The sequence below is a fragment of the Mustela nigripes genome, chromosome 11, assembly GCF_022355385.1.
Source record: "Mustela nigripes isolate SB6536 chromosome 11, MUSNIG.SB6536, whole genome shotgun sequence".
Lineage (NCBI taxonomy): Eukaryota > Metazoa > Chordata > Mammalia > Carnivora > Mustelidae > Mustela > Mustela nigripes.
In genome coordinates this window covers 37,919,161-37,940,675 of record NC_081567.1, presented here as the reverse complement: position 1 = coordinate 37,940,675, position 21,515 = coordinate 37,919,161, and the positions used below count along the sequence as shown (strand labels likewise).

General features: G+C 60.3%; 1 protein-coding gene across 3 annotated transcripts in view; it reads left to right on the top strand.

Annotated features, from left to right (window-relative positions):
* CRAMP1 (cramped chromatin regulator homolog 1) overlaps positions 1–21,515 on the top strand; it is a 55,420-nt gene that overhangs the window by 21,035 nt on the left and 12,870 nt on the right. For all 3 annotated transcript variants that reach the window (XM_059415719.1, XM_059415717.1, XM_059415716.1), the window contains 7 exons: positions 2,544–2,627; positions 5,464–5,512; positions 13,810–13,895; positions 14,343–14,466; positions 15,633–15,714; positions 16,148–17,311; positions 19,639–19,816. In XM_059415719.1, the coding sequence (XP_059271702.1) occupies positions 2,544–2,627; positions 5,464–5,512; positions 13,810–13,895; positions 14,343–14,466; positions 15,633–15,714; positions 16,148–17,311; positions 19,639–19,816 (1,767 nt within the window). The remainder of the gene's footprint in view (positions 1–2,543; positions 2,628–5,463; positions 5,513–13,809; positions 13,896–14,342; positions 14,467–15,632; positions 15,715–16,147; positions 17,312–19,638; positions 19,817–21,515) is intronic.

Here is a 21,515-nt window from a genome sequence, read left to right as displayed (position 1 = left end):
GGATTCCCTCTCACTTTCTGTCCTTGCCTCCACACTCCTTCACCCCAGGACATGACCTCGTGAGAAGAGCCTTCTTTCTGTTGGACTGTTGGTTCCACCAAAGTTTTGTATTTATTTGTTTATTTATTTAGATTTTATTTATTTTTTGGAGAGAGCGCGCGAGCACATGTGCACAAGCAGGGGGAGGGGCAGAGCAGGAGGGAGAAGCCAGCTCTGCCTGAGTGGGGATCCCGATCGGGGCTCGATCCCAGCACTCTGGGAGCATGACCTGAGCTGAAGGCAGAGGCTTAACCCACTGAGCCATCCAGGTGCCCATCTACCAAGGTTTCTCGCTGGTCCTGGTGATCTCTCCACGTTGGTGGCAGCAGGGTGACCACATGAAGCCCGAGGGCTACCTGCCCCTTTGTGGGGCTCTGGCAGTTGCCTCGGCTTGGTACTGCCCTGCTGTCCTCCCTCCTTATGCGTGGATCCTCTTCCTGTCTCTGTGGATTTGCCTGTTCTGGACATTTCGTAGTGGCAGTGTCACATTGTGTGGCCTCTCCCTGTGCATCATGCTTTCTTAGCCCGTCCACTTCGTGGCTGCTGTTAGAACTCTTACCTCACGTGGCAGACAGATCCCACTCTCTCTGTGTTCCACGCTTGTCTGTCTGCTGCCTGGCGGTCTCAGCATCCGGAGCAGCGGTCTCCTGTGAGAGGCCCGACGAGGCCTCGGTGTCTCTCCGGAGAGCCTCCGGGAGTGGTTGGCGTGACGTTAGCAGAGTCCCAGGCTCCTGCCGGCCTGTGTGAGGATTAGAAGCTTCTGTTTAGATCATTCGTTCATGATCTTATTTTCACTTGCTGACACGTTTTTGGTTTCCTTTCCTGGGGATTTAATCACACACCCAGAGTGTTGGGAGTTCGGAAAGGGCTCTCTGAGGAGAAGCCAGAGAGAGCCGTTGTGAGGACAGTGGACGGGCTGAGTGAGGACGAGCTGCCCGGGTCACTGCTCGGTGACCACAGACTGTGCTGGCCCGAGCTGGCAGGTCGCCCTCAGGTTTGGCCTCAGGTACGTGGAGCTCAAAGCAGCGCGGTGTTCAGCGCAGCGGGATTTGTTCTCTCTGTTACAAGACCGCATGGAGGCGGTGAGGCGGGCGCAGGAACAGGGTCTGCCCTCTTTCTGCTCGGCCCTTCCAGCATGTTGCTTGTGTCCAGGGAGGCCAGGCAGCAGCTCGGCAGGGCAGAGGGATGGGCCACAAGGAAGCGTTCGTCGTGAGTCGGTCTTCAGTCATGTCCGGAGCCTCGGGACATTTCCCACTCACACCTGAGGCCAGGACGTAGTGGCATGGCGCTGTCTAGCCCCAGGACAGGCTGGGACGCATGCCGTCTGAGCTGGATGTCTTGCTTCCTAGTGAAGCGAGTCTGTTGGAGAGGAGCTGGGAAGGGTGGGTGTTGGCACTGGGTGTGGTTGGGGCTGTGGTTCCTCTTCTGTATGGCCCTGAGCCCTGGGCGGTTGGTCAGTGGTCAGAGATGGCGTGATATGTCTGCGTCCTGGGTCCCGGAGCCGCAGGCCTCACATGGAGCTTGTGTGTGTTCTGTGTATGCGGAAACAGACAGTCCCACCCCACCTTCTCTGCCTCTGTGGAAGCTGGCCATGCTGACATCCCAGTCTGTCCTCCTGGGGACACCGCTCTGCTAGTGAGGTCTCGTTTCCTAGCCTCACCCCGGTTTCTTTGGTCTAACGTATTTTAAAAATCTGAAAAGCAGCCCCTTGTTCCTGTGTATGTCTCACTCCGATTCCCCTGGGGGCTGATGTCCTGGGGAACCAGTGCCGCTTCCAGTCTGCGACAGGAGAAGAATTAGGCACAAACAAGTCAGCTGCAAGAGATTGGGAGCAGGGGACAACAGTCAAAAAGACTGCTGCCACGAGCAACTCCACAGTCTCACTTTCATTAGGTAGAAATAGCCAACAGAAGGACCGATGAAGGTCAAACATTAGTCACCTGTCTTGCGGACAAGCAAGGAGGATAAAGTTTATAGTTAACCAAACACATTCAAAGGGCTCTTCTAAAAAACAACGGGTGCTTCTGGGAAGAGAAAAGAACGATAATGGAAAAGGGAAGCAGGCGGTATTTCGTTCCACCCTGAGCTGACCGGGTGTTCCCCGATGCTCGGCTTCCTGTAGCAGGCGGCGTTCCGCCCTTGGCGGGCCAGGCAGTCCCGGTTGCCCGGCTTATGTGAAGGGGCAGCCTTCCGCCCTGAGTGAGCGGGCATCCCCAGCTGCCCAGCTTCACAGTCGTCTATCATTCTTCTCCCCAAAGACCTGTTGCCAGTATATGTTTTTCTTAAGGCCATGTCTAAATGCACTTGGCAATTAGTAAAATCCTCCAGGGGTTATAGTTTAAGTAACAAATTGTTCCGAGGGGCAGTAGCAGACCAGTGCACATTGGCCGAAACTATGAGATGAGCTGCGTTCGTGTCCCTCGCACTAGTCCTGTGCCGGGAGCTGGCCACTGTCCATGTGGGTATCTTCCATTGTAAAGCTCTATCTCGTCTTCGTCTTTCAGTGTTCTCCCGTGGGCTGAAGAAGTCATCCCAGGAGCTGTACGGTCTGATCTGCTATGGCGAGCTGCGGAAGAAGGTCGGAGGCTGTGAGTACGGGTGCTCATGGCTCTGGGAGTGATGCCCCCGTGTGCTTGCAGCCTCTCCTGATGGGGCCTGCTCTCCTTCACCGCGGGTCTGTGATGCCAGGGCTCTTTTCCCTCCGACAGGTGCAGTGGGCCCCCACGTACCTGCACCGGCACTTGGGGACACATTGTTGACACTGGTCATGTCTGTGTGTGCGCCCCACCCCCGGGCATACTTTCTTGGTCGGCATCTGAGGAGGGCCCTGACATTCTTCCTGTGTCCCCTGAGCGCAGGGGCGTTATCCTGCATGCCCATAGTCCTGTTACCCAGCGGGCTCTGCTGTCTTACCAAGTCTCTGCCTGTCTTACCGGAACACCCAAGGCCCGATCTAGTCCCATTGGTTAGGGATGTTGTGCTCTGGCCTTCCGGGGGCCCTGAGTGCCCAGTGGCCTACCTCGCCACCCCACGCGGGCCCAGAGTAGGGGTGCCCTTGTCTCTGCAGGTGCCACTGGCCACCCTCCCACAGTGGAAGAGTGCTCACCCACAGGGCCACACCAGAGGCCCAGTGAGCCCCATGTGAGGGGGTCGTAAGCCATCTCCTCTCTGGTCACCCAGCCACTGCTCGGCAGGGGGGTGGTTGGATGGGGGTGTGGAAGCAACAGAGGGACGGGTGGATGGGTGTTGTGGTTCGTGGACTGCTCTGCGCATGCTGGCCTAGACAAGGGCAAAAACCAGACAGTAGGCTTGGCGCTCCAGCCCCATCCTCCCCGTAGTCTGAGCACTTCTCTGTCACCAGCTGGCTTCTCCTGGGGGGCTCCTGGGTGTGGTGCTTTACAGGGCAGTGACTTCTCCCAGCCACTGCTGTGTGGCCCCTCCTTTGTCCCCACCATGTACAGGTCTCAGCCTGTGCACTCCTAGCCCATCTGAGTCCTTGCAAGGCAAGCCTGGCTCTGACCTTGGGTGGTTTGCCATCGTCACCCCCCCACCCCCATCCCCGGGCAGCGCTGGGACCCTGGCCCCAGGGGCATCTGTACTTGGACCTCCTCCCCTCTTTCTGACACTCTACAGCTCAGCTGACCCCTCCTGCTGGTGAGGGGGTCTCCCCCATCCCTCAAGAGGGACCCAGGCACCTGTCACATGTCCTCTGGACCCCACCTGAGTTCTTAGTGCCCTGCACCCCCATGGGGCTGGCCCAACTGAGCCCTGCCTGCCCCGCGCCCACAGTTGCACTCACTGGGATGTGAGTGTGCACAGGAAAGCGGCATGCTTCGGGGTCGCTGCCTCCTGCAGAGACTGCTTGTGGGCAGGCGCTCCCGGACTCTGCCAGAATTGCGGTCAGAGCGTGCTTTTATTTAAGATGGTCTTCCTAGCTGAGGTTTCTGGACCCATGTGAGTCCTGAAACAGTGGATGTCAAGTCTCTGCTGTGTCCTGGGACTCGGACACAAGCTCCGTGCGTCAGCAGTAGGGCTGCTGTGCTGGGGGTGTCCCTGGGGCCGAAGAGGCTCCACCTCGATGAAAACAAGTGTCCGTACAAGGCTCCTTGGCTATGAGGTTGCAGGTTTGCCCCCAGTACTGTGTCTTACACCGAGAGCTTATTCCTGCTGCCACAGCGGCCTGGTGTTGGCACAGGCCATGGGGACACACCAGCCACCTCCAGTCCTCACCCGTGTGTGGGGCGGCTTTACCCTGAAGGCTGGGTCCTGGGATGGTGCCTGTTGCATGACTGAAACCTGGTGGTTGCCACAGCTCCATCCCTGGGCCTCTGTCTGTCTGTCTGTCTGGCCTACCATACAGGACCGATGGGACCTTCGTTCTCCTTTTGGCACTGCTTTCTGCTTTCCCTTTGATCTCTGCTCCCACGCCCATGGACCTACAGGACAGTCTGGCCTCCTGGCGGTGCGCCTGGCCCTGCAGACCCTGCCTTCCCCAGGGACGGCCTGCTGCGCTGCTCACCCCTGGGGCTGCTGGGACCTGTGTGCGCCAGGGGAGGGCTGCGCCTGCCTCTTTCCCTTCTGTTTGGAGGCCCATTTCTATCCCTCTGGGACTTGGCCTTGCTATCCTCGTCATGTGTCTTTCAGTGATCATTCATCTGTAAAGCTATGTTGTCTTCATTCTTTTTTTTCTTCTTAAGATTTTATTTATTTGACACAGAGAGAGAGAGATATCACAAGTAGACAGGGAGGCAGGCAGAGAGAGAGGAGGAAGCCGAGCAGAGAGCCCGATGTGGGTCTCAGTCCCAGGACCTTGAGATCATGACCTGAGCCGAAGGCAGAGGCTTAACCGACTGAGGCACCCAGGTGTCCCTGTCTTCATTCTTGAAAGGTGTTTTGCGGGATGTAGAGCTCTGATGCGACCGTTTTTCTTTCTTCACTGTGAGGATGTGGCTCCCGCATCTGGCCTGCGCGGTTTCTGGGGAGTGCCCGCTGGCCTTGTGTCTTCACTTTTCTGGGGAATGGTTACTTTTCTCTTCATCGTTCACCCACCCTGGGGATCCGGTGACCCAGAGCAGACCTCGGCAGGCCCACGGATGCCCAGAGCCCAACAGGAGAGGCATGCCTGCTGATGACCCTGTGGGGGATCTGTGCACCCCATGGCTGGGGAGGGTGGAGGCTCAGCGTAGGAGTCTGGCAGGGAAGCATCCAGCATGCGGAGGCAGGTAGTGTTCCCCTGAGATAGTCCGGGTGGATTGAGATGACGTGCAGGTGGGGACAGTGCTCTGGGTCCGGGCTTTGGGAGGAGCTGCGGCTAATGGCGGGGCCTGTGTTCTGGAAGGCCGTTACCTGGTAACAACTTGGGAATCTTCACGGATTTTGTTCCATAGAGCTTTGTGGTCACGTTTATTTGCTTTTCCTTTAAAGGTATGGATGACAAGAATGCCACGAAGTTGAATGAGCTCATTCAGGCCGGGTAAGTGGGGCCTGCCCCATGGAGTGCTGCTGCGGATTTGGGATGTACGCGGGCTTCTCTGAGGCCCAGACCCTGGGACTCGTGGTTTTCTTGCCTTTTCTCACTGGGGCCCGTAAGGTGCCGAACTCCCTGGGGTTAAGCGGATGGCCGCTCAGAGCCCTGGGAGAGCAGGGGACTGCGTCCAGGTTGCTCCCCGTCTCCTCCTCCCCTAGGGGCCCCCTGGCAGGGTGGCAGCGCCCATGCAGCCCTGACCACCTCACGTTCCGGCCCTGTCCCCACTTGGCGTGCGGGCTGGGAGTGCCTTCTCCTCTCGCTCCTGCCATCCTGTGGCTCCTCTGGTCCTGTTTCTGCACTGCGCCCGCCGAGGCTCCGCGCCCCTCGAGGCTGGGCCAGGTTTGCCCCTGAGGTTCTCCCGCTTGCTCCATGCTGACTGTTGCTGCAGCAGAGATGATGTGTGACGCGTGCCTGGTGCCCCATTCAGATTTGGCCTTTGGGGCCTCCTTTACTCTGTCACCCTCACCGTTGGGTCTGACTGGCTTCGTGCTGATGTCTGACTCTGGGCAGCTCTCCAGCCCTGTAACCGCCCACTCCTCCCCACTCCCGGAGCCCTCCTGGGACCATCCCAGTGCTATACTTTGCTTCGTGCCGCTCTGCGCTCTCCTTGGGCAGTGGGAACGCTCCTCGGGGCCTTGGCGAACCTTCTCTGGGGAGGAATTCCAGATCCAACTTGTCCCCCATTTCTGCGCCCCAGTTTATAAATCCCGTACAACATAGAGCTCCTCTGTGTCCCAGCCGGGAGGCTGCAGCAGCCCTTCCTGGGAAGGCCCCGACCTCACACTCTTGGGGTCCCTCTTGGTTGCCTTTTGCTCCTCTTGCCTGTCAGCCCTCTGCCTCTCCCGGCAGGTGCCCTGGCCACGCTGCTCACGGCCCGGACCCTCCCCTGTTCCCCGGTCTGCGGGTTCTGTGTGCACGGCCTTCCCCCTGGTGTGGCCCTCATTGACGGCTGCCACCGTGTCCCTCCCCTCGACCCTCCAGAGCTCATGCGCTCCGCCTAGATCTCTGCCCCCTGTCCTAGATGGACCCACAGGTCGTCTCTGGGCCCCTCCCAGTCGAAGGCTAGCTATCCCCTGGAACGTCTGCAGGACGTGGCCTTCTTGCATCTCTGGTCTCCTTTCTCTCTCAGCCTGGTGCTGGCTGGCCTGCACACCCCCGCCCATTGGGCATGAGCGCCTGACAGCTAGGGCTGGCCAGGTGGTTTGTGCCTTGGCTCCAGCTCCGCGTCTAATGGTACAGATGCTCCCGTTGGGCTCCCAGGGGCTTATTACCATGAACTGCCCCCTTGGAAGCAGGCGTGGTAGTAACCAGGCCATGTGTGTGAGTGCCGTGTGGAAAGAGCGGCAGTTTGCCTGGCCTGCTATGAAGGGGGCGGGCAGCCTTCACCGCCAGTGTCGTCGGGCAGGCGGAGCCTCGTGGAGGCATGGGGCCAAGCTCCAGAATGAATGACTCTGGCCGCCGTGCCCCACCCCCATTGACCTGCTGCAGTCTCAGCGTCTTCCTTCTTCCTGCCCTCACACAGGCCCTGCCGTTCTGGGGTCAAAGCTGAGTTTGTGTGCGCTCGGTGTGCCATGCGTGCCTCTGGGGCAGCGTTGCGGGAAGACAGAGGATCCTTGGCAGAAGTGGTTGCTGGTGTTTGCGTCTCCCCCGCCAGCAGGAGAGCTGTCCCGCGAGTAGGAGCGCGCTCCCTGGATGTGATTTGGGGGGGTGTCTCCTTCCCCTTCTATTGCACTTGCCCCAGACTCAGGGCCCGAGCCGAGATTCCTGGTTCTTTGTGCTCAAGGGCATTGGGCACTGGTTTAATGGAAAACTGTGCATTTGCTTGGCTTTGAGTTAGTCTCGTTGCAGGAGCAGTGCAGAGAGGAGGTGGCCTCCTGGGTTTCTGGACAGAGAGGGGTCTGCCTCATGGTCCATCGACTTTGGGGAAGGCATGTTGTAAAGCGTGAAAGCGACTTGGTGGTTGGTTTTAAGGCCTCCTGGAGATTGGAGAGGCCCTGAGCTGGGGGCCAGAGGGACGAGTAGCCAAGTCTCCACGGTCTGGGCGAGGGGCCATCATACTAAAGCCTGAATGTGATGTGACTGTTGGGATGGTTCCGACCCAGGTAGGATCCAGGAGGTACATGTGCACCTCATGTTTGCCTTGGATATTCAGTGCCGCGCTGTAGGGACGGCCTGTGGCCAGTAAACAGCGTGCCCCCCGGGGCAGGTGGATCAATAACCGGGCTGCTCTGGGGGGACCAGAGAGAAGGTTTCCGGGCCGCATTCCCCACAGCCGGTGGAGATACCCGGCCTGCAGGAAGGGCATCATAATCCTCCATGCCTCGCTGTGGGCTGCGCGCAGGGACTCCTGAAGGGGGCCGCGTAGGGAGGCGGGAGGCGGCCCGGTCGGATGTGACCCGAGTCCCCCAGCAGCAAAGTCAAGACAGTGGCTGAGAGCATGGGGAGGCCCGTGTTCTCCCGCCACGAAGGCACGGAAGTGGGGTTGCAGCCTGAGGCACGTTGTGTCTCCCCTGGCTGCCCTGGCACGGGACAGCCGTCGGGAGAGCTTGCAGGCCGATGTGCCCACTCCCCAGACCCCCGGGTCAAGGAGGGGGAGGGGTGTTACCTCGCGGGCCTCCCCGCATGGCTCCAGCCAGAGAAGAGAGCGGACAGAAGTGGTGTTGTTTGTCACAGTTGTGGGTGGAGAGTCTCAGGGCACTGTCCGTGGAAGTGTTTGCAGACAGCGGGTGCGCAGTGTGCGTGTGTGACCCACCCTGTAAGTGTGCGTGGCCTCTGACCCCACAGTCCCACGGTGGGGGAAGCCGTTAGGCCAGCAGCGAGCCACCCTCGTAAGGGTGCGTACCGCAGCACACTAGTGCTGGCAGAGGGTGGCGCAGAGGGAAGCGCAGGGCCTGGCGGGCTGCGGGGTGCGTTCTCCTCTTTGGAAGTGAGACGGAGTGAGTGTGTGGAGTGAGTGCGTGGCCACAGCGGGACAGCTCCATGAGTAGCTCTCGCCTCACACCAGGGCCCTCTGGGGGTGGCGGGCCTGCAGGGCACCTCCGTTTTTCACACCAGCCTTGTGTTTGAGCATCTCGGAAGCGAGCTTCTGCCCCGTTAGAGGAGGGAAGGTCCGCGCTGGGAAAGGGTGTTCTTGTTAGCTCTACGCTGGTGTGACCTCTTTTGCCCTGTGGAGCCTTATTCGTGAAAATGCATTTGTCTGTATTTCTGGCTGCAGAAGTTCACCGTCTGGCATAAGCCTTGGGACCTCGTGCTGAGTGGCTGCTGTCGCTGCCTGGTGGCCAAACTGTGTAGGAGCCCTTGGAGGGTTGTGGGGTGACAGCGACACCTCTAGTGCTGGCCCTGGGACCTCGAGGCGGGGACAGGTGGGAGCCAGCCCCAGCACAGAGCTCGTGAGGCCCTGGGCTCGAGGAGTATCCCGGACAGAGGCTGGGTGCCCTAGGGTCCTGCTTCCCAGCTCCTTCCCGCAGGCCCCATGGGTGGCAGGCTGCACGCCTCGCTGGGGCTAAGGTTTCTGACTGCTGTTGCCCCCCTCCGCTGCCACTGCCCTGGCCCCGGGATACTCCCTCCCTTATGCAAAGACGGGCTCTCCCTCTTCCCCTGGCTGCGAGCTCGGATGCCACCCCAGCCCTGAGCCTCCACACGGTCTGTGTGTTGTGTGTCTCTCACATGTGACTGGCCATCTCGGCACTCCCTTGGGCACCGTGGGAGCTTACCTGTCGGACTCCGGACCAGCCCATAGCTCCAGAACAGCTGAGTGCCGGGCACCGGGGCCAGGTCAGTCGGGGCTCCAGGGAGCCCCTCACAGATCACAGGTGGGGAAGCACGGTGGTGCCGTGTGCTGCCAGCTCCGCGTCTGCTCTGACTGACGTGCCCGAGAAGCAAGGCGGTTACTCTTTCAGTCTTTCAGAAAGCTGATCGTGAGAAATTTCAAGCATCAGAAAGGTTGAAATAGCAGTAAAACAGACCCTGTCTCCCCTTGATCTGGATTTACTGGTGGAGGAGCCGCCCGCAGGCCGTGCTCATGTGCAGTGGCACTGGGTGGTCAGAGAGGGCGGTCCTGTGTGTGCACGTGCTGTCACTTGTCCTGTTGTGCTTTCCATTCCCTTTCTCCCCTGTTGGGCTGTGGCCTTGTCTGTGGTCTGCGGTACCGGCCGCTGTCTGGAAGCGGGTCGTGAGCAGGTGCCTTCTTACGTGTGTGTGTGGCAGGTTAGATCGAGAGTGACAGAGCAGTGTCTTGTGTCCACCATAGGCTCCCTGCCCTACAAGACCCCCGTGCTGTCCTGACTCGCTCCCTCCCCCAGCCCTGTCGGCAAGGGTGCCTTTTCCTGAACGTCACCGAGAGGGCATCACCTAGAAGACGGCCTTTTCACAGTCTTTCACGTCCTGTTCCGAGTGTGAGGAGGTGCACGGCGCAGACACGGCCAGGTTCATCACCCCCAGCCTCCCTCTGCTGCCCCTGTGCGGTCCCCACGCCCGCCCAGCCATGGCAGCCCCCTAGGGTCCTCCTCTCCCGGGATGCTGTCCATGCGGGGTCACACCACGCACGGCCGTCTGAGGTTGGCAGTTTCCACGTAGCGGTTGGTGTGCCTGTGAGCTCTGTCCCTGTGGGTCTGGAGTTGGTGCCTCTCCCTGCAGCGTAGCGTCCCCATGGTGGCTGTCCCGTGTGTTTCTCTGTCCCCCAGCGAGGGGCATGGGTTGTTCTGCAGAAGCTGCTGCTCTAAACCTTGGTCTCCGTGTGTTTATTCCGTGGCACCCAGGCAGACGGGTAGGGGTGTGGGTGCTGGTTTCCTAGGGAGCTGCCTGTGGTCTTCCAGGCAGGCCCGTCGCTGCTCACGCTCTCCACACTGGGCCTCACGGGTGAGAAGTGGTGTCTCCTGGCAGGGTTGGTCTGCATGTCACTGGGGACTGGCCACCCTGAGCATCTTTCTTGTGCATGTCCGTGTTGCCCTTCTGTCTGTCCAGTAACCAGCCTGCTCAGATCTCGCACCTGTTTCCTTGTCACCGAGATGAGAAAGTTCTCAAAGTGCTGCAGAAACAAGTGTTTGGTCGGGTGGGTGTCGGCAGTGTTTTCTCCTGGTCTCTGGCTTGTCCTGCCTTCCTGGTGCCTATCACGGGCGGAGGGTGGAAGGAGGTGCTCAGTCCTGCTGAGGCCCCGTCTGCCATCTTCCTTTATGGGCTGTGACTTCAGTGTCACCTCCGGGAACTCTTTGTCTCACTCAGAGTCATGGTGCTGCTCTCTGCCTCCTTGTAAAAGTTCCAGGGTTTGATGTTTCTATCCGTGGTCTGTGTCACGCAGTTCGTGCCGTGGTTCATGTTTGTGGTCCGTAGGCATCTGTGGAAAGCGCCATCCTTCCTTCCCTGGTGCTCCTGCACCCTTGTGTGAGGCCCACAGGCCGCATTGCATGGGTCTGTCTGCAGGTTTCCCTCCCGTTCCACGGCCGGGTGTGTCGCCTTCTACCAGCAGACACCTGTTTCCGAGAACAAAGCCAGTGGCCCATAAAGGCGAAGGAGACATGGGGGCCGTCAGTGGGGTGCCTGTCGGGAATGGCTCCTTTACTTGAGGCCGTGGAGTGCCCACGCAGCTAAATTCCTGTGCTGCCGCTACACACTTTCTCAGTGGTCTGTGAGTGTCCTCTCGTTGGAGAGCTGTAGGACACGGGAGCAAATGGATCAAGGAGAGCCCTCAGGTCGCCCCCCATGGCAACCGTTCCAGGCTAGCGGCATAGAGTCAGCACGTGCTTACTGGGCTCATCACATGACTTTGCAGAAGGGAAAGCCATACTCCATGCCTGTAGAAGAGCTAGCCTGTTGCCTGTTTCATCAGAGCAACAACGTGGGGGTGTGGGGGGGTGGGTTGCCTGGGGTCCTCTGTGTGACCTTCTGTCAGAGTCGAAGTGCAAGCCTTCTGCAGATGGTGTGTCTTAAAGCCGGGCCGCCCGGCCTGGTGGTCGCCCGGCCTGGTGGTCGCCCTGCCGTGGCTTAGCTCCAGGATGGACTTGAGGCTATGGGGCATGGACCACATCCAGGACTGTGGCCAGGCCCATGAGGCCTGTCCGCGAGCATGAGTGGGGCTTTGCCTCGGCAGCTGCTAGCCTCAAGACATTCATAGGACCTCCGTGTAAGAGAAGAGAAAAGAGATCGTGAGCTGAGATATTTTCTGGTCATACAGAAGGGGGCTGTTCAATTTCACTTAAAAAAAAAAAAACTAAAAAAAGGAAGTCAGAAAAGAGCAGTTTAACGGAAAATGTAATTATCGCACACACAGGTGCCCCGTGGCGCGGCCACGCCCACCCTGTGTTGTTGCTCTGGCGCAGATGGGACAAGAAGTGATGGGCCTCTGCCCCCAGGCCCCACAGCTGCTGGTGGGACCGGCCGCGACCGAGTCCACCTTCCACACGCCCACGGCAGCACTTCGCTGCCTCTGTTTCCCCGGGTCAGGGGGACCACAACTCAGGGTTTCACTCTTCAGCGGAGCAAGGTGTGCCTTCCACACAGACTCCATCCTCTTAGCCACGCTGCCTGGCCCAGTGAGGGGAGCAGACTTCCTGGTGTCCTGGTCTCTTCGACAGGCGACCCTAGCCCCACGCCGCTCATGGTGTTATGCTGATCGCCGGCACAGAAGGGACTCGGCCAGGAGGCAGCTGGGTGCACGGCATGGCGGCTACATGGGGGGCGTTAGCGGTGGGGTTCTGTGAGACTGGCTGCCGCAGCCTGATCCTGCCCGCATCCCACCGCCATCCCGGCCTTCTAGACTCCCTCTGGGAGTTTCCGTGAAATCTGCTGTGGGGGTTTCAGAGCTCTTTCTCTCCCCAAGAGGAGGGCGGTGCAGCTTTGTTTCCTTAGAGGTGGGAGTTGTGTCTGAGCCGGCTGCAGCGCTCATGTGAGCGTGCCCGGGACTTGTCCGGGGGGGGGGGGGGGGGGCAGCCAATGCTTTTTGTGCACCGCTGAGAGTACCAGGACCTCCAGCTGTGGGCAGGACTGTTCCAGAGTCATGCTTCTGTAGTTCTGTGCGTCACACACAGTTACAGCCGCATGCACACCCAGTGATGCAAACCCTAACCCCAGCCACCCTGTCCGCCTTCTATTCCAGAAGTAACCACAGACACAAGGTCCGTGTGTATCTCTGATTTTTTTCCCCGGGGAGTTCATGTGTGTAAATGTATAGATATAATACTTGATTCTTTTTTTTACACACTTGGAATTGTAGCACATACGTCCTCTAAGTCCCTCACTGGGTTTTCTTAGAAACGGAGTGGCCATGACATAGCAGCTCTCTCCTGGAGAGGTCACAGCATTCCAAAAACTGGTTAAAACAGTTATAAAAGCAACTTACAGCATACCAGACCCTGCTAGAGAGTGTGAACCTGTGTCTGTAGCCACTGGTTGGCTGGCCAGAGCTGCCTGTGACGTCCCAGGGTCCTGTGGTGACCTGGTCCCAGAAGTGCTGTGCCTTTGGTGACTTCCTGTTCCAAGTGGAGGAAGGACTGCCATGTCCCGCCAGGTCTCCAGTGTTCCAGAGTTGTCGTCACTTCCCTGTCATTTTTTAGGACAGCCAAGCTTTCTCGAGTATTCCCAAGCCTCCCAAGTGTGATTTCCGGAAGGAGCTCTCTTTTGGATGTTCTGTTCATCAGTTACAGGAAATCCTTTAGTTTGTGTCATTCTAACACACAAGCTGTGGCCACGGTGGGGTTCACACAGGGTCATCCTCAGCTGTGGCAGGTCAGGGGCCCGCCTGGGGTCCATTTCGGGGAGCACGAGCCGGTGGCACCTTGTGTCTATGGGATGCGAGTGGCTCCTGCTCCCGTGGGTTCCTCCGGTGTGGCTGATGGAGAGACCACAGAGTGCTGTAATGGGGAGTAGTGGCCGCCTTGAGCAGGGCTCGGAGCTTCTGCTCTCCAGGGACCCCAAGGAGGTGGAGGAGAGAAAGGCGTGCATTTGACATTTGACGGGCTCCTGCACAGTGGGCATCCAGGGAATGGATGGCAGCTGGTGCCACACCACCTGCAGGCCGGAGGGCGGGCCCGCTTCTGGTTACGGACAGGGGTCCTCCTCGCAGCGGGAGGCCCCGGGCGGGAGGACAGTGGGACTTCCAGCACACTCCGTTTCACAGTGTGCAGCTGCCTGTGACCCCGGGAGCTTCCAGACCCCGTGTCTGTCCGGGCTCTCACTGGCCCTCTGTGTGTGCTCGGTGGGGAGCAGTCATTCACTTGGAGACCTCACAGTTCCCCTCAAACCCTTCCCAGGGCCACCACCGTGCGCTACAAAGGGAGGAACCTGCGGATCAAGGCACCCATGTGCCGCGCGCTGAAGAAGCTCTGCGACCCGGACGGTAAGTGCCTATGGCTGCGGGGCTGCTCTGGTGCCGGTGCACGGCCGAGCTGGCAGTGTCTCCCTGGCAGCTCCAAACCTGTTTCTGCTGCTCCTGCCCGCTGGTAGCACCTGCACTCGAAACTCCGTGTCACAGCAGTGTGTGTGCCCTAGGAGACTGAGTTTAGCTCAGAAGCCACAGCCTGTTCAAACAAAATGTCTGCCAGTGTCACAGGCAGGTCTCTTGTGGCCTCTCGTGGCCTGGCCCATGGCTTAGGCTTGCGGCTGTTCCCACAGCCCTGCTGGCGTCCCTGCTTCAGAGCCCGGGTTCCTGGGGCCTTCTGTGCCGACCTCACTGGCATCACAGAGCTGTTCGTCCGTTGATTCTCTTAGTTGTGTGGCCGAGCGCACGGCCTTCTACATCAAGGTTCACGTGTGCCGGGCCCCTCACGGCCCCATCTTGTCACAGGCTTGAGCGACGAAGAGGACCAGAAGCCCGTGCGCCTGCCACTGAAGGTCCCCGTCGAGCTGCAGCCGAGGAACAACCACGCCTGGGCCCGCGTGCAGAGCCTGGCCCAGAACCCAAGGCTCAGGTACCGTGGCCTTCTGCACCTCGTGGGGGAGGTGGGGCCCCCAGGACGCAGGTAGGGGGCAGTGAGGCCCTGTTGTGGTGGCCCTCAGACCTGGGGGTCCTGGAGGGGTTGAGCTTCTGTTTCACATGTGGCAGGGGCTCTCGGGCCACAGGAGACAGATGTTGTGGTTAGCAGGGTGATGGAGACAGTCCCTCCCCTCAGGACCCCTTCCCCGCTGTTGTAGCACCTCCCTGGGCATTTGTGTGGGATGTAGACACACGGCACCACTAGGAGTCTGGACCGGTTTTCACTTAGACATTAGACTTCTTCTTTGAGGTAAAAGTCTCTTAAGTTACGATGAACTGTTAGTCATTTAGGGTGTCTGACTCACAGCACTGTGTACCTTCATAGGGCACTGTAGGATTTTCTCCTCAATCTGGCTCCAGAACATTTTGTTATCTCAAAACCTCATGCCCACGAGCTCTTCACTTCCCCCACCCCCAGCCTCGGCCACCCATCACACATGCTGGTTCGGTTCCCATGAAGGGGACAGTGCGGCCTGCGGTCTGCTGTGTGGCTGCTCTCCCCGAGCAGAACACCTCATCTGTCAGGACCTCTTGCTTCCACGTGGATGCAAGCTCTCCTGGGGCTCAGGCCGGCCCAGCTTCTTGGCCCCAGAGGATGCCAACGGAACAGCATGGTGGGCTGCAGCACGGCTGCATCCCGGGTGCGCGCTCCTACAACCTATCAGGGCACACAGGAGCTCTGGTTTTTTTCTCCCAGCTTCATGTGAATCTCTACTTCTCTCCATTTAAAGGCTAATTTTTTTTAAAGATTTATGAATTGGTCAGAGCACATGCGTGCACAAGCACGGGGAACTGGCAGAGGGGGAAGCAGGCTCCATGCTAAGCAGAGAGCCTGTTGACGGGCTCGATCCCAGGACCCTGAGATCGTGACCTGAGCTAAAGGCAGATGCTTTACTGACTGAGCCACCCAGGTGCCCCTAAAGGGCTGACTTCTAAGAAAAGGAGTCAGTGGCCCTGCCAGGCACCGTGCCTCCGGCCCCTCCCCTGTGCAGTGTCTGCAGCCCGTGGCCCCATCTCGTGTACCCGCTGCAGCTTCGTGGTCCTCAGGAGGTTCCCTCCCCGTGTAACGGCCACCCTGTGCTGCCCGTGGTTTCTCTGCAGGATGATTGTGGAGCTCCACAGGAAGGTCTCCAGCCTCATCGAGTTCTTGAAACAGAAGTGGGCGCTCCACGAAGTGCGGATTGTATCCTTTTCTTAGTAACGTGGCCTCGCCTGTACCTGCCATGCCTGACATGTGAGGGTGCGGCTTCTTGTCTCCTCCTGAGGGTGCAGAGGGCCAGGGGCGAGGGGACAGAGTGGGGACTAAAGCACAGTCCCTCGTCTTCGGGGGCTCAGCCTGAGCCCCTCCCTGCTGTCTACATTGCAGGTGGCTGCCATCGGTCTCTGTGGCAAGGCAGGGGTCGCACAGCGTCCCTGCCAGCAGGTTGAGTAGCACTAGCGAGGACACAGCCCCAGACTTCTTGTGTCCTTGGCCACCAGCCAGCCTGCGGTCTCTGGTGGGAGGGTGGCTGCTGGGTGCACTGCCGGTAGAGGAGGACGTCCCTGGCATGCGTGCTCCATGGCCGGCAGCACATGGCAGGTCTGCTCCTGTGGCCGCTCCTTGACTATGTGCCCAGCGGAAGACACTCGAGGACCGGCAGCTGCAGCACTCGCTTACAGAGCCGTCGCAGGAGAAGGTGGCGCTGCACCTGTTCCCAGGGGAGAGTTGCACGCTGACGCCGCTGCCGGGTGTGGCCCGCGTCGTGCACTCCAAAGCCTTCTGCACCGTGCACTGGCAGGAGGGCGGCCGGTGCAAGCAGAGCTCCAAGGATGCCCACACGTTGCCTCCCGCCCAGATCCTGGGCATTCAGAGTGGTCAGGGCACGGCCAGGGGCCAGGTGAAGTGTCCAAGGGGCGGCGCTGAGGGCAAGGGCCCGGGACGTCCTCCTCCTTCCACCGACGCCTCCCAGAGCTCTGGAGAGAGCTCCCCTGAAAGTGCCCCTGGGGAGGTGCCCCCCCCGAGCCTCAGCAGCCTAGACACTCCTGACAGGCTGCCCCCTGGGCTTCAGGATGCGGGGACACGGCTTGAGAAGACCCCCACGGCTGCTCCTGCAGAGGGCAGGGACGGCCCTGCCCGAGAGCCCGGGGATGGGACATGTGCCTGTGGCCAGCTCCCGGAACTAGAGGAGGAACTCTCACTCCTTGACCCCTTCCCGCGCTACATGAAGTCTTGTCAGGACCTCATCATCCCCGAGCAGTGCCGCTGTGCGGACGTGCGGCCCTCCGGGTGCACCTCCCCAGAGACTCGTGTCCCCAGCGGGGCAGAGGTGGCTGGCCTCACCCGGGCTGGGCCACCATCCCCTGTCCATGCCCCGCCGGCTCCAGAGCCTCAGCCTGGCCCCGGGCTCCAGCCAGATGTTTGCACTAAAGACTCAGTAGATGCACCTGCAGAGGAGCCCCAGGAGAAGGCCAGCCCCTCGGACCCCCCACCTCAGGGACAGCCTGCTGCCAAGCCTCTGAAGGACGTCCCCGCCAGCCGGCTGGCCCAGCAGCTCCGCGAGGAGGGCTGGAACCTGCAGACCTCTGAAAGCCTTACGCTGGCCGAAGTCTACCTCATGATGGGCAAGCCGAACAAGCTGCAGCTTGAGTACGACTGGCTGGCTGTGCTGGGCCCCGAGGGCCAGGCCCCCGGCGCACAGGCCCAGGGCTCCCGCACCGGCTCCCCGCCCTCCACCTTCCACAAGCAGCGTCTCCTCGGCTGCCTCCTGAAGCTTATCTCTACGGAGGTCAACCCCAGGCTGGTGAGTGCCGGTTGACACACAGTCCTTCTCCCACTCCAGGGCGGGCCTGCCTCCGCCTACTGGCTCTCACCCAAGCAGCTGGGTCTTGGGGGAGAAGGAGGCGGGGACCCAGCTGACTGGGCAGGCCTCCATTCCTTCCCTTGAGCCGGGTTTTGGGGAGAGGGCTCTGGTTTGCTGCAGGCAAGGGCCTCCTCATGGCACACACGAGGCTCCAAAGACAACAGTGACCGAGGAGGTATTCCTTGTCAGGCTTCAGTAATTATACTCGGCCCTCCCTCCTGGCCTGGGGACAGCCCATGCAGAGGCGATGCAGTTGCTGTGGCCAGTAGCCAGTCAGGAACCTTGCAGATTTCAGCAGAGGGAATGGCAGGGTCATTCGTGCTTGAGTGGGGCCGTTCTGGGAGGACGGTGGCACAGTTTCCCAGGAGGGAAGGGGGTGGGGAGGGGACGGACGGGGTGCCAGGCCTGTGCCCAGGGGCTAGGTGAAGGGCTCCAGGGGTCCTCAGTGTCTGTGACCCCTTCCTGGGGCATCAGGTTAGCAGCAACGGAGCAGAGGATGTCACCAAGAGAAAGTCCGTGGGCTTTCCAGGGCGCGAGAGAACGGAGTCTGAACAGGTTCCTGAGCCACTGCGCGTGCTTAGTGCTTGGGAGCGCGGGGTTCCATCTCCTCCAGGAGCAGCTGCCAGGGGAGCGGAACATGGTGGCCAGGAGGGGGTTTGGGGGACAGAATGGGCTGTGGGGACCCTGTGGGCCCACAAGAGCAGTCATGTCTGCACAGCCATTTACACTCCTCCCGGACAGACGGTCCTCAGCGTGCGTCCTTCCTGCGTCCGTATGCGGCGTTTGCCACTGAGAAGGTGCTCGGTGGAGCGTGTGGGGATGCATGTAGGGATGCATGTGAGTTTGTGCTGCGGGACAGAGGGTGCTCACGGGCTGGTAGGACCTGGGCGGGGATTGCAGAGACCCGAGGGTGAGCCGTGGCCTTTAGGTTTAGTGTGGGTCGGGCTAGTGCCCCATGGACGGGCGTGGGCAACGTGCAGGCGAGTGGACACATGAATTCAGAGAACATTCTAGAGTGAGGCTCCAGGAGGAAAGAAGACTGGAGGGACAGAAGCATGTCTAGTACGTTGGGGGAGAGGACCCAGCGAGGCCAGCTCCCGCGGAGCCTGGGGCAGGACGCAGGCAGTGGCCTTGGCCTTGACGGGGAGAGAATGGCGGGCAGCTTGGGAACACGACAAGAGAATTCAGAGCAGGGTGCTCAGAGCCATGCCCCGGGGTGGGGCCCCCACGGTGGCCTCTGCATCACCTGGGATTCACGAGAGATGTGCGTTCTGTGGGCCCAGAGATGTAGGGGCCCCTCCCCAGCTGACTGTGACAGAGCTCAGCTGTGAGAGCCCCAGGGTGGAGGTCCCAGCTGAGCTCGCAGCCCTTGCATGGGAGGCTGGCTGGTCCCACTGGCCCCTGGAGCTGCCTGGCCGGTGCCACCCACTCCCAGGCCACTGGCCGGCAGGACCTTGGCAAGAGGGTGCTGGGTGTGCCGGGGAGAGTGCATGGGGATTCTGAACAAACTAAGCGGGAGGGGGCAGAGCAGGGTGCGGGGTGGGAGGGTCCCATGGAAAAGGAAAGGTGTGTCAGGATGGAGCCCTGAGCAAGCTGCAGCTGGCAAGGTCGTGCCACAAGCAGAGGAACGGGACCCTAACTCACGGAGAGGTTGGCCCCTGTGTTCCTGGAGAGTGGGTGCTGGGGGAGATCGACGAGGGGTCACCAGGGTGGGGAAGAAGAGGGTGTCTCTGCGGCGGGGACCACGGCACTGAGCGCAGCCACGGCACTGAGCGCGGCCACGGCACTGAGTGTGGCCTGAGCCCGGGCCTGCAGAAGCCCCGTGGTTGACATCTGAGTCAGCAGAGACCACTTCAGCTGGGACCGTGTTGAATTCTAGAAAATCAGTACGTACTTCCTCTGACTCACAGTCCGCAAAGGCCATCGCGGTTTTTTAAAGCCTTTTAGAAAGACAACTTTGTGTCCCCACCGTGCGGCAGCCCCTCCGGCAGCGTGACCACTTAGAGTGGCTGTGTCCCCCTGGCTCTCAGCCGGGATGGGATTGACCATCCGTGCAGCCTGGAGGCAGTGTGCTTTCTCCCTGGAGGACCTGCCTGTGGGTGGTGGTGGGAAGGCAGCACGCTGCCAAGTGACAGGGTTAGGACACGAACCCCGCGCGGGGGTTGTGACCCCTGAGCCGGTTGGAGCTCCTCATGCCTCCAGCCCTGAGCCTCCCCGAACCATCATTCACTATGTTCTGCTTCTGTCGTGGCCCTTTTCCATCCCAGGCTCCAGAAGGGAACGCCGGCTCCACGGCTTCAGTGAGGCCAGCCCAGGAGGAGCAGTCGGCGACACCCCCGGGGAAGGTGGTGACTGTCAGCTCCCGGAGCCCCCGCTGCCCGCGCAGCCAGTCCACCCTCCGCAGCAGCAAGACCTTCTCGCCCGGCTCCACGCCTTGCTCCTCAGGTGAGGCCGGGCTGTTCCATGTGCCTTCCCAGGTGTGGGGGCTGTGCTGGGAGCACATGCGACACCTGCCGCTGGCCCCTCTCACTGGGCTGCGGTCTCACTGATGGTGTGTCGGAGTGGAAGTCCCCGCTACTCAGGGAGACGGGGAGCTCCGGACCTGTCACCTAAGGCTTTGGGTTCTGGGGGGTGGGCGCCATTAGGAAACGTGGGGTGGACCTTGCCAGTTAGGTCACTTTGGGGGGGTCATTGTGAGATCAGCGGAAGCCTCCCTTGCCCTCTGAAAGCCTCAGAAGGGCCTGTTTCTTTTACATTCGAAGTTTTGCCGTCAGGTGAGGGATCCCCCAGCCATTTCATGTGGTCTTGGAAGGAAAGGTGGGCTGCCCTGCCGGTCTGAATTGTTGGTCTTTTGAGCCGTAGCTGGGGAGTAACGTCCCTGCAAGGTCATTCTGGTTACCGGGCACCTAACACGACAGAGGTTGAGAACGGGCACGTCCTTCGTGCCCCGTGCCTGGGAGGCCTGCGCATGCTTTCCCTGTGGCACCCTGGCCTTTCTGGTCACCGTGAACGTCTCACGCCTGCAGGCGTCCGGCATCAGGGCCACGAGCTTCATGCGAGAAGCGGAGCCGCATCTGCTCTTAATCAGGCCCATGCAGGTGCCGGCACGCTGGAGCCAAGCAGACCTTGTGGCCTGTGTGTTAACGGCTTCTAGGTGTTTTTTTTTTTTAAGATACATTTTTTTGAGAGAGCACGTGAGCATGAGCAGGAGGGGCAGAGGGAGAGGGAGAATCTCAAACAGGTTCCAACATGGGGCCCAACATGGACCTCGATCCCGTGACCCCAAGGTCATGACCTGAGCCAAAATCCAGGCAGACGCTCAAGCGACTGCACCGCCTAGGTGCCTTGGGTTATCTTCTGTCCCTGTGCGTCCACGGCTTTATGTGTTCTCTGGCTGTGCCTGGAGTAACCCGCTTGTGGAGTGGGATTGCCGTGGGGCAGCCTCCGGGGTGACAGGCTGGCTTGGGGGTCTGTGCAGACCAGGGCTCAGGGAGCAACGGGCCAGCTGCCGGGGGCCGCGCTCTTTCCTGCCTTCCGCTCTTCTCCCACTGTCCTCGTCTCTGCGGTCGTTCCTGTCCTTTTTCTCTGCGCTGAGGATGTTTCTAGACCGAGACACTTGCAGTGCCAGAGTCCGGCTTGGTGCTCAGAGGGCCTCAGCTTAATTTCACAGACTCGCAAATGAAAACTAAGGGAAGGGGGCCCGTCCCTACATGGCTTGAGGGCTTGTGCAGCAGCACCCATGGTAACAGCAGCTGGCAGAGTCTTCTTAGAACAGTGGTTCCTAAACATTCTCTGCCGCTTCAGACCAGGACCGGCCGACCATGGCCCATAGCTGCTTGTCGTCAGGACAGGCTCTGAGGCCCCCGGCCGCAATCCAGCTGCAGAGCCCAGGGTTACCAGGGGTGGGGGGCCCACCAAGCCCAGCAGTTCTCTCTCTGGCCCCTTACAGAGAGAGCTTACTGACCTGTGGTCTGTGCTGCATGGTCTGGAAGGCTCTTCAGTTCTCAGATGTCCTTGCAGGCCCGTCAGCCCTTCGCTCTGCGGATCGAGGTGGCAGAGTGCTGCTGTGCCTTCACCGAGAGCCGTGGTTCAGCTGCGGTGGGACTGGAGTTGCAGGGAAAAGCGTAGGAAGCAGGTTTGGGAA